The sequence below is a fragment of the Salminus brasiliensis genome, chromosome 21, assembly GCF_030463535.1.
Source record: "Salminus brasiliensis chromosome 21, fSalBra1.hap2, whole genome shotgun sequence".
Lineage (NCBI taxonomy): Eukaryota > Metazoa > Chordata > Actinopteri > Characiformes > Bryconidae > Salminus > Salminus brasiliensis.
The window spans coordinates 33,794,920-33,807,427 of record NC_132898.1 but is presented as its reverse complement, the minus strand read 5'-3'; the positions used below and the strand labels follow the sequence as shown (position 1 = coordinate 33,807,427).

General features: G+C 44.3%; 1 protein-coding gene across 2 annotated transcripts; it reads right to left on the bottom strand.

Annotated features, from left to right (window-relative positions):
- Nucleotides 1-381: 381 nt before the first annotated feature.
- ipo9 (importin 9) lies at nt 382-12,310 on the bottom strand. Of its 2 annotated transcripts, none has more exons than XM_072665613.1 (24): nt 12,063-12,310; nt 10,305-10,366; nt 10,127-10,213; nt 9,472-9,673; nt 9,044-9,132; nt 8,853-8,939; nt 8,629-8,748; nt 8,253-8,353; nt 7,561-7,619; nt 7,307-7,458; nt 7,118-7,216; nt 6,802-6,908; nt 5,525-5,664; nt 5,188-5,350; nt 4,723-4,949; nt 4,471-4,619; nt 4,255-4,383; nt 3,868-4,143; nt 3,042-3,208; nt 2,821-2,954; nt 2,611-2,730; nt 2,266-2,376; nt 1,323-1,399; nt 382-1,196 (listed from the first exon to the last, which is right to left on the bottom strand). In XM_072665613.1, the coding sequence occupies exons 1-24, from the start codon at nt 12,226-12,228 to the stop codon at nt 1,086-1,088; spliced, it is 3,135 nt and encodes a 1,044-aa protein (XP_072521714.1). In that variant the 5' UTR covers nt 12,229-12,310; the 3' UTR covers nt 382-1,085. The 2 variants fall into 2 exon arrangements, with proteins under 2 accessions (XP_072521714.1, XP_072521715.1); XM_072665614.1 differs by having other exon boundaries at nt 5,188-5,347.
- Nucleotides 12,311-12,508: the final 198 nt, after the last annotated feature.

Here is a 12,508-nt window from a genome sequence, read left to right as displayed (position 1 = left end):
AACTGTGCATCAATAACCTTTATAATAATAATAATTTAAATGAATAATATTTTGTAATATTTCTGCAGTATTCAGTTTTATTCCTGTTCCTTAATGAATTGGATGTAGACTACTGCTGTGCACTGATACTCCTCCTGAAAATCAACCACTTCACCATTACACTTTTATTACACGTCTTGTAGGACGCATTTCTAGCTTTAGCAAAACTATGAAAATAGTAAAAGAATTAGGAAGCATTAACTCATCACATTTAATAACGGTTAATATTTGTTTTGTTCTCTTTGGATTGTGCCCAAATGCAGACCATCAAAATGTCACTCATCAAGCAGACAGAACAAAAGGTGGGAACTGAAAGAAAAGAAATTCAAAATAAAAGCACACTACTTTCATGGGCCTTTTATTTTGAAATATCACCCCAAATTCCTGTGGGTACAAGGACACTAGCAGGCCGTACATCACCATGGCAACACTGTGAATCCCTCATACCCACCACACTGCACAGCCATAAAGACGAGGCTTAGGAGAGCTTTTCCTGACGAAATCTGTTCGTTCTGATAAGGCCATTTCCAACTCGTCAAAGTTAAAGTTTGTCTTCTGTCAAAATACGCCTTCCTTTACAGAAAGATTTTAAGACCACCATGAATTGGTAAAGTGAGAAAATTACAAATGGACAACAGCTGAAACTTCGTAAACATTTCTGTACTGATATCGGCCACTCTGCCAAGATCTCACTGACCCTTTTTAACCCCTTTTTTCATTTCGCCCGAAGCTCCACTTAGTCCGCTGGGCTACATCTGTGTCTTGTTAACCGTTTCACTTGCTCCACCCTCCCAGTTCGCTCTGGGGGTCCATCCAGGGTGCTCCTCACCCTTTCCTTTTCTACAGCGTATTCCTTCAGTAGACCAGCAGGCAGGCCACGTCAACAAGTGCATTGTCTTTGAAAAACAGTCCTCGGTGTTGTGCTTGGGGTTCGCGTGTGCCAGCCTTTCAAGGCCACTCCAGTCCAAGTTTGGAAAGATACGAGCGAGTGGTAAACACTGAAACAAGGACACAGTTTTTTAGGTGAGAATGGGGAGCGGTGCAGATTAGATACCGATGGTTTGTAGGACTCTTCGCTCAGAATCATTTAGATGGCCAGAAAACATGCTGTAGCAAGGCTGCTGTGCAAACTGGGTCAGGAAATCTGTTAGATAGGCCTGGAAGGAGAGAGGGGGGCAGATATTAAAACAACAGGCTCTACAAGTTAGGGGACAGAACAGTGAATAAAAAAGGAAGCCCTTAAGGGCCCTGAATATATTAGAAATGCACAACAAGCAAGTTACCTGAAGGTCGATTTGATAAATAGGATCCTTCAATGCATCTGGGTCATCTTCATCATCATCCTCATAATAATCATCATCTGAAAGAAATTGGTAAAAAAAAATAAAAAAAAATAAAGAAGTTGTAAATAAGCGTTTGGCACAAAAAGAAAACGAGGGGGCAAAGGATCTCTTTCCTACCAGACAGCCGTGTTGCTGAATGTTCACACTAGCAAACGACATTTCACTTACGCCACTTTCAGCTGTTACAGCCTAAACTATTAGTGAACTATTATTATTATTATTTTTTTGTTATTTATTAAATATGTAATTTTAAACTACTCAAATTGAGGAAATATTTAATATTTAACAGAGCTGGGTCCTTGGGCAAACTATCCATAATGACTGATCATTTTAGAGGGCAGCTACAAATCACCTACAGCTAAAGGAAATGAATGGTTCCTGGTGCTTTTTAACCACCGCTTAGACAATAGTGTTACTCCATGAGCGGTCTGCATTATGATAATGTGACTGCGCTTTCATCAGACATGATCAAACCCTGAACTAAAACAGCTAAAATTTGTGATCGCCAGAACATTTGAGATGAACTTACTTCAGATCATTTTCTGAGACACTGATGTGATGAGTACTGACGTGAGGTCAACTTTGTAGTTTCTCTTATAATGGCCATAATTAAGCCTTTAATAGTACGAGAAGATCCTACATCATCATCATAATGACTACAGATCAGACAGACTTACTGATTCATCACTTAACATGGAGTTGAGTAAGCAGTACCAGCTCCAGGAAAATCTGGAAGGCATGCTAGTTTAGATGAACACTGAGCTCAGAGATGAAACTCCTATGAAAATCTTTATTTACCTTTTATCTTTAATTTGATCTCTCATCACACAGAAAAGACAGGGACCAGAGAGTCCAACCAATTGAGAATGAAGCCCAGTCTTACCATATTTGTTAGAAGATATGAGATCAGAAAGCAGCTGCCCTTCTAATCCTTCATCATCATCATCATCATCGTCCTCCTCTTCCTCCTGATCTTCCCACATTCCTCCTGAATCTGAAACAGATACCAGTTTCTGAGCAGCTTTCACTCAACTACAACCTTGTTCAAGCTGATTTTTTAAACAGGAAAGTGTTTTTTCAGTCTGCCTCACCGGCTTAAGAGTGCCACAGACAGTGAACAGAAAATGTGCAGAAATTAATAATCTCTAATGCATTTCCTTTAATCACAGCTTGTACAGAAAGAAAATAGCACATCACACTGTGTACAGCTCTGGTGTAGGACTCATACCTTGACTCCAATCTGCAGGATTTGCTCTATTTGCATTAGCCTCCACTACAGAGGACAGTTCATTGACAATAAGTTTAAAGATCTTCACCAGCAAGGGAATGTTGGTCCACCGTTCTGGGTCTGAGACATTAAAACAGAGCATTAGAGATCACCCATTACAAAACTGAGAGCTGAAACAGGGTGGTTTAATAGCAGCTGAAACTGGCTTACTTTTGGCCGACTTGGATCGTGTGCGAATGCCTTCATCTACGTTAAAAAGTTCCTCCCCTTTCACAACTATGTCTTGCAGGCGCTTGTCGTTGGTGTTAAGACCATGCTGAAGAAGTTTACACAAAGCTACAGCACTGTAGAGGAGAAATACAGTCACCTCATCAATTATCCTTACAACAGCCAGAAGGATTAAGATCATCCTGACTGTCATAAGCCCTCACCTGACTTTGCCCTCATATTGCCCATAGAAGAGATGCTGGCGACTCATCCACTCAGTCATGACAAACTCCAAAGCAGGTTTTCCTGTGGGTCCAGGAAGGCTAGACAGGAATTCCAACAGAGGTTCCAGCTGCGAGTGGACCAGGTGGGCAAACACCATGATCAGAGACTGGGCAGGGGCAGAGAGAAACACACAGTGGCTATGTTACACACTCTGGAATAATACTGTACTGGAGATGAATGTGAAAAGGTACTAAAATTAGGAAATGTGATGTAAGGGATGATTGTGAGAGCGGACAACAAACCAAACTTTTCAAACCTTTTTACATCAATCCATACATGCAGCCTCCTTCACCCACCCACAGGATACAGGCTGTACAGAGCTAGGATGGTAACGTTAGCTGAGGTAACCAATCCTTAACATTTTTTTGTTTCCCAAAAGACTGGCTGCCTTTCGCTCATCCTCATCACTTTTAAATGATCCTCTCGCTTACCGTTTTAAGTGAGAGGTCATGAGATTTCATACAATTCTGAAGCAGTGGTCCAAAATATATGTATGCTGAACTGGGAATCAGGCACTGCATCAGGAGCGAGACATCTTGCTACCATTAAGGAAACTAGGAATTCTGCTCTGTATCAGATAATTCTTCACACGAACACCAGGTCATCGGCCAGCGGGCTGAAGCTTATGTACAGTCGGGTCATGCATCACCAGAATGATCCAAAGCACACGCGTCTACCTTAGCGTTTAAAAGCAGCTGTCCAATCAGTTACAATATGCCTGGATTAGACATACCTCCTTTCTAATCTGTGGGGATCAGGGCCTACCTGCATGACGCTTAGGGTCTCAGCTTGCTGCATCTTGCTGAGAATGGCACGCAGTACTTGGTCCAGTTGCTCTCCCAGCTGCGTGCCGGCACGAGCGATCAGGGTGGAAACCAGGCGCCCCACGAAGGCGGCAGTGAACTCTGATGTGCGGGGGTCAAGAAGCTGACTGACCACCTGCATGACGTACCACAAGCCACTGTGGCCCTGCTCATCCTGCCACTGGCCCACTTGTTCCAGAGCCACAGAGACGTATGCCCGCAAACACTCTCCTCCGTTCTACAAGAGTTAATACCACAGTCTGAACGCTACTGAAACACACAATCATCACTCGTACAATCAGCACAGCCTGTATTGCTTATTCTATTTAATGTGAAAGCAGCCATTTACCTGCATGGTGGTGTTGTCATCAGTACGAAGGGTGCACTGGGCCACAGCAGGGAAAGCTTGGCACACAAGCATCTCAGACAGAGGGGGTTTAGTGTTGCGAACAACCGTTGTGAGGATATCAATAGCTGTCTGTTAAGAACAGTAATTATTCATTAATGAAAGAAATCTATCACAAAGTTAGAAGACTGTGCAGAAGCCAGGAGAAGAGGTCCTTACAGCACAAAGGCCTGAGGGAATCTTATCAGGTGGCGCCTGCATAATGCTGACAAGTGTAGGGATGAGCCGCATCTGCATAGGGCCTTGGCACGCCTCAATCTGAGCCAGCTCCTTAAAGATGTCCTGGGCTAAGGATGCCACCACAGGATCTAATGAAACAGAGAAAGAGTAACTGTATCTGTTGCTGTAAGAAACTCGGGAAAGACTGGAGAAACTACACAAATGAACAATAAAAGAAACAGCAGGCCTCACCGTTGCTGTACTTGAGGAAGATGGCAATGGTGAGAGGGCAGATCTTGTTCTCTGCACTAGTGGTAAATGCTGGGTCCACTGTACACACAATGCAAAGTGTCTCCATGACTAACGTAAGAACCTCTGAACTAAACTGAGCAGCCAGCTGCACCAGACCCTCCAAGACACTGGGCAGGTAGGGCTGCAGGATGTGCGTGCTCTCAGACAGCTTCAGCTGATCACAGTACCTGATGGACAGACAGACAGGAAACTAATTCAATACATCTCAAAGCATCTCAAATTGTCCTTCATTCACTTTTAGACATAGCCACCACACTCACAGGTTGATATGTGTAGGTTTTTAAACCTGTAGAGTTTTGATTTAAACTGAAATAAGAGCATCTTAAAGATGTAGGGATGAGCCTGAAGCAGCCAGTAAAAGGAAGAGGTAAAACTGCATACAGTGCAAACGGAAAGCCGTCTCACCCCCAGATAGCTCGCACCGCGGAGATACGGACTGACGGCGGCTGGCTGTCATGGAGGCCACTCACTGTCGCCTGCAGGAATTGCTGGATAAGTTCTGGAGACATGGCTGCGGTGAAGCGACTAGCTGCCCACAGCGCCCGGCCCAGCAGAAACGGGGAGGCTGCTAGAGGAAAACACGGCAGCGTTTAACAAATTTGGCCACCGTGATGACGACGTATTCATTTCCCTTCTGCAGTGTTTAGGCTGAGTCCAGGCTAATAAACACAACTTAGTATTTAGTAGGAAGGTTCAGAATGTGTTTAGAGAAGTGAGAGAACCCAGACTGATCTGTATTTACATGCTAGGTTGAGATCAGCGAGGATGACATTGGCGAGGAAGCCGTGCATGTCGAACTGGATGCGACCGTTCTTAACATTCTCCGTGATGATGGTCTTGACTGAGCCCAGAGCCAGCATGCAGGCTTCATGAACTTTCCACCTGCGCACAACAAGAGAAACCACAGACAAAACAGCATTCGTCACTCACAAATTCATCACCAATGACCTTCTTTCAGCTTTACTGATTCTCTCATTACAAATAAACCACCAAAAACAATTCAACTACTTTAGCAGAACCTAGAGTACAGACTCCTCACCATGTCATGCTCTGTTATTGTAACTGTTATTATAAGCTTAAGAGAGGAGCCAATCAGAGTCTTTTCTAGACAAAACCTGTGGATGTTTATATATTGGAAAGATCAGACATGTAATGTTATGTCTATTAAGTTACATGTTTGCAAATATTCCCTGCATTTAAATACTTTTAAATAAAAGACTTTTATTGATTTATTTATGGTCATGTGTTTAGCCGCTGTGACAACATTACTAATTCTTAACATCTTAAATCTTCGTAATCTGCATGTTTACTGAATAGAGTAACTAATAAACAGGACAAACTTACTGTAATTCACAAATTTAACAAAAAATTAATGTTGTTGCAATTTTGCCTTGTGCATAATTTAATTACAGTGATCATAGGTCATTACTCAAGTAACATTTCTAGCTCAAACTAAACAAGTCTCTCATATGAGACGGCATATGATAATAAAACGAATTCCTCTTCCAATACAAGCAAACAGCTCATCTGTAGTTCACTAATTCTGTTGTGGACATTGTGCTAAAAGCCCTCTAAATCTCTTCAACTTTCTAAACCTGTTTAAAATTCCTTTTTGCCTTCATCACCCACACAGGCACAGTAGCAACACACATTCTGTCTAAACCTGTTCTGTTTTATTACTCTCTTTAAAAATCATTCTTTGCCTTATTTCCATCACCTACACAGACACTGTAATGTCACAGCACAGGCTGAGAGGTTTACCACATTACCAATTAAATTAAACAAACGCAATCTACTAACTTCATCAGTATGTACACACGCTGGTCCGGCAGCCATACATGTTTGCATTGCTTAGAAATATTCCACAAACACAGTTTTTAAAAAACAGGTTCAAGAGAGGTGTCGTTTGTCTGAAGACTTTACTCTAATGCATATTAATTCCAGTAATATTTTAGAAGAAATTTGTGTTAGTTATTTAAAGTGTTACCTTCAGAAGCTGTCGTCTCATTTTTAACCTACCAGTGCTCACTGCCAGCATTCTTGGCCTGCTCTGCCTCCTGGAGGTGCCTCGTTGCAGCTGCTGCTAAAGCCACAGCACTCTCGTTCTGGAACTCAGCCGCCACAACCTGATAAAGGTACAACAGCAGAGATGGTGTTAATGAATGTGAAGCACAGGTGTGAATGAACAGCTCACTCAGAATTCTAGCCTATAACACATCTATTAACACCTGAAACCTTCATGCTTCAGATCAGCAACCAGTCAGCACTTCATTACAGCAGCGCAACCCTGACGCTTTTACCCAAGATCTTAAAAACATGATCTTCATGATTTTACCAGCAATAAATCTTGGGCGGATATTCGGACAGAGTAAGAGAAGGTGTCATCATCTTCATCCTCCACAAACTGCTGAGGGTTGGCAGTCCAGACTTTGATCTACATGGAAAGACATTATGTAAGTATGTAATGATGAAACAGCGACAGAAGGCTTTAGAAACGCACCGATGCATAAAAGACCCGCCCTACCTGATCCTCTGTAATCTGCATGTAGAGGATGATGTAGTAGATGAGCTCTGGGAGTGCTTTTTTGACGGTGCTCTTAAACTTGTTGTTATCCAGCAGTGTGTGGACAAATTCAAAGATACTGAAAACCAGGTTCTCAAAGCCAAGAACCTCCCCTGCACACAGGAGCCAGAACAGCAGTGAGCGATAACAGCACTGTGCTCAACCATCCAATAATTTCTCAAAAAGAACTTTAACTTAACAAAAAACCCACATACCATCAGAGTCGACAGGATCATCCACTTCTTCAGTGTAGTTGACCTCTGTTCTCACATAAGTACGCACATGGTTAAGGAACGTTTCTATTAAAGCAATGAAATGCAGTGGTTTCATCAGTTATTGGCCTACAATTACAGAGCCTGCTGCGGCATATAGCGCCTAGTAATGTAAGAACACCCAGAAACAGTCAAAACTTAATAAAACCTAATAATCTCTCATCTAATAGTGCGACTGACCATTAACGTAATACCATATTTACCAATCATGTAATACCTTATTGTAATATTGGGAATTTATTACATTTTATAGGTTGATCATTTGCAATACCTTATTATTAATGCTATTACATTTTATTAGTGAGAAGTTGTTACATTTATAGGATTATTACTCAGACGTTCATTTTTACATAACTATATATTAATATATATTACATTAGTCAGTAAATCACTAATACACTTTTGCAGTGCAAAAAAATAATCTAAAATCTAAACATTTTACAACAGAAATTACATTAGCCAAAATTATGTAACATTTTAGCCCCTGATCTCAGTAACATACTCTTTATAATGGATGGAGGCTGGATATATACATGTGACTCCAGTAGCCAAAAACAACTGTATTACTATTCTTTAGTCCTACAGTTGAGCTCCTCGTTTAGATAAGACAGCAGTTATTAAACAGAAAAGGATATAAAGAAGCACTTTCTGTTAGTGTATTCCACACAATAGGAAGAATTTGTTGCATGGAGGACACCATGGATTTGGGGAAGTTCTTCACTAGGGCAGTCACAGCCTGTAAAGAAACAGATTCACACTGATGCATCTGTAGTAAGACCGTCACGGTTGAGGATTTATAAAAAATTATATTCAGTAATTACATTTTTAAAAAGTCATTGTAGTTGTTAGATTTTAAACTCCTCTACTGGTTTCTCTTACAGAATGAAACATGTATGGACCTGCCATACAACGATACCACGCTCCCTAGCTTCCCTTTACCAGTTTTTAAAACTGTGATCATCTGACTGATCATTCGGAGGCCTAACGCACAAATATAAAACTGCCCCTTACCTTGAGGACCTCCATCTTAATGCCACTGTCCGAAGTGGGTCCATCAGGCATCTGCAGGGCCTGCACAAACGCCTCAGTGAACTGCTGCACCACAGGAAAGATGAGAGCTTTCGCAGCTCCCTGAAGAAGAAAGAAAAAAAAAAAAGATAATTAACATTTAATATAGTGCCCAAATCAAACAATCATAGATACTACTTTGCTGATCCTGCAATTCAGATCCTCACCTTTTCAAACACCTCAATAGCACAGATAAGGTTGGCACAAGTAGTAAAGATCTCGACTGCTCTGGAACGTGTACGAATGCTGTAGATCTGCAATAAACAGGGCATCAGTGCATTTCTCCAGAATATAAATAAACATTTAAACAGATTATAGACAGAATTTCCACACTGAGAAGAAAAACTTCACATAATACCTCCGCCATGGTGAAGATTTTGTACATCTCTGGCAAAATGACAGGTGCAACCAGTGGCATCTGTGTGTCCGTCACTTCTCGGGTAAACTCTACGGAGAACATTCAGTTTAGTCTTAGGAAATCTGCACTGTACAAAAGCAGTATCCCACTATACACACACACTAGACTAGGAAACAGAATCACGGTGTGGCAGATGAGCGTCAGTCTGGAGTCAGGCTTCAAATAAAGATTACAGACGTTGCTCTCTCAGCCATCTCCATCTTTTACCATCATCTACTGATAATGAACCGACACTACAGTCATAACGACAGTCCTGCTGTTTCTTATTTATTGCTTCTGAACAGAGCAGAACTGCAGCAGCGTAAAGAGAAAACTCAGGCTGTCGTGTGAATATGGTCTCACCCATCCAGACTGTGAGATTTCAGTACCTGTGAGGACTCTCATGGCACCATGCACAGCATTGATGTCTCCACTGACCAACATGTCCATTAGGAGTGTGAAGAGCTGAGGCCAGGCCTCCGGCCAGTCCCAGTGAGCAATCGCAGACACGGCATAGGCCACACTGGAGCGCACCTTACTGATGGCCTCCCTCAAGCCTCCTGGCAGGAGCTCACGGATCGCTGCCTTGGCCTGGAATACAGGAAATGTAAAGAGGACCATGCAGAGGAACAAAGCTAGAACTGGTAGTTATGGAGAGCAGAACGTAACAACACAGTACAGTACACAGACAGCAGTATGGTCCTCCAGTGCTTTCACTTCAACTACATAACTAACATCAGTTAACTTCTGGCTGCTGTATGTTAATGATCAATAAAATGTTCTGCACTGAGGAAGAAATGCATAATAACCCCCCAACATTACTCACAGCCCACCTGGAAACCCATTACAGTATCAGAAGAAGAAGATTAGGCATTCTCTATTCCTGAGACCCGCTCCATTTCCTGCTTTTATTCACAGTATTATCCTAAACCAGCTGCGGAACGAAGTCGATTTCCAACTTTCATCATTTTCATTTGTTTGCCTCACAACATTTGGGAAGGTGATTATGTAATATCTGTGACTGGCCTAAACCCAACACCTTACCCTTTCAGTGGTTTCTGGTGGTCTGAACTTCTCCGACTGGGCACACCAGTGGGTCTCAACATACTGCTTCAGAATCACAGAGGCAAGCTGCAGCCAATAAAAGGGGAAATTAACAATGAGAAATCAGTCCAAAACAACTTCTCAGAGATGAACTACTAAAGCGGAAAGGTGCGCTCACCTGGCGTATAGCGAGTGCTCCCTGGGGGTCAACAGTGAGCTCAGCAAGGTGAACACCAAACTCTGCAGAGGAGAAAATAGATCAGCAAATAAACAAAAAGAAAATGTAATAACTTATCCTCATTAATCATTTTAAAACTTAAAAAATAAAAACATCATCAGGCAACTGACACCCACATCACTGCACCTCCATTATTAAGGGCTCTCCAGGCCTAACGCATGTTTAGAGCTCATGAATTAGAGGTGCCCCGTCGCTCTGCGCCTGGATTTAGATCAAAGGGACGCTGGAGGCCAGGACAACAATGCTACTGCTGACACCCAGCATGTGTAGCACTACCTCAGAGAGGGCAGAGGCCTGCTGGGACTCACTATAGCAAATCCCACCGCCTGCAAAATCAGCCTTATCCACGTCCTCGATGCACCCATCCCAGATTCACCAGCGTATTCAACATTACTCACATTTCTAACCGCAGAAGGGACTTTAATTAATACAGGCCGGGTCGGCCCTCTATAAAACAAAATAATAATAATAATAATAATAATAATCTCCAGAACTCCTAATTGACTTCAGTTAACGGTCAGTTTGAGTAGAAACTCACTAAATGAGAGACTGTTTCAGATGTTTAGAATATGAGCTTTTTCCAATCCTCTATTCTCATAAGCGGAACTGCAGGACAGCGAAACCCTCCCGTCTCCAGGACAGAAAGCCATCAGGACAGAGAGGACAGGGAACTGAGACAGGACCTAAACCCAGAAACTGCATCTCTCAAACAGCTCCATTCAGGTTTTATAGTGTTTCCTGAACCGAGTTCATCAGACCGGTCCCAGCAGAGCAGCCCTGAACCGCTGTAAACCTTCAGGACGGGCAGTAAACACAGCCGGGCTGCGGGCGGGGGGCAGCCGGGGAGCGGGCGGGGGGCAGCCGGGGAGCGGGCGGGGGGCAGCTGGGGGGCAGGCGGCGGGCGGGGAGCCGGGGAGCAGGCGGGCAGCGGGCAGCGGGCAGCGGGCGGGGGGCAGGCGGCCACAAGGCGGGAAGGAAACCCTGGTGTGGGAGCTGTAAAAACACGATGCTGTAAATGACTGAAATAAAGAGATAGTAAAGGACATTATCGAACCCGCTGGACTGTCAGACTCCCCGGTGTTCTTCTTCCCTGTCAGCGCCCTCACAGACCCCAGTTAGCACTAGCTAACCACGCTAACCTGACTAACCTGACTAACCAGTAACTAACCAGACTAACTAACAGATAAGTAAAGTAACAGATTAGTAAAGTAACAGAGGGGATTCCGGGCTCGGCTGTGAGGTGAGGCGGGGAAGTTTACCCCAGCACGCTGCACATGTCTCAGAAACCAGCTTAGCCAAGCCTGCTAACCCAGCTAGCGCTAGCGCACCCGGACCGCTCTCAGGCTGTACAGCGTGGCTCACTGCTGGAACACGAGCCTGTAGGCTGACGAGCTACAGCCGAAAAATAACCCGAGAAAGGGGCAAAAGCAGGGGTCACAGTTCTTATGAGGGTCATGAGTTTCTCCACGCAGGCCAGACCCAACCGGACTGGGCTATCGGTCCTCCAGCATGCAGGGGGGGGATCCAGGTCCAGAAAGTAAAAATCCTCCCCAGGATTTCCCTCCCACTGCCTGCACTGCTCTGCTGCACCCCGCCGGCCACGCAGCAGTACCAAAGTCCTGGGGAGGATTTCCGCCTTCTGGACCTGGATCCTCCACCAGCCTGGCTAACTTTACCGAGCCGCTAGAGCTCCCTCACCTTCCGTCACTTCCAACACTTTCACCTGCTCCTCCGCAGCGGCGCGCACTTCTTGAACCGGGGACAGAATGGCAGTCAGGGTCTCTATCAGGGCCTCCTTCAGTCCTTGCTGAACGGGACCCGAGGCTGAAACGGCACCGGGAGCTGAAGCGCTCATGCCCGCCATTTTTCCGCCAGTTTCTGCGAGGCTGAGGGAGCGGAGCCGCGGAGCTGCACTGGAACCCTGCGCGCCAAAGCAGCACAGAGGAGGAGCTCTGATGAACTGCTGCCCCCCCGCAGCCTCCCCGCGAGCTCCCCGCGGCCCACTTTCAGCCCCATCTTCAGGAACGGAGGTCCAATAACGACCGCGCTGCTCAACCGAAATTACACGGTTCCGTCCTCATCATCAGACCACCACAGCAAAGCTCCAGCGAGTAACACACAGCGTTCTGCTAAAGTATCAATAA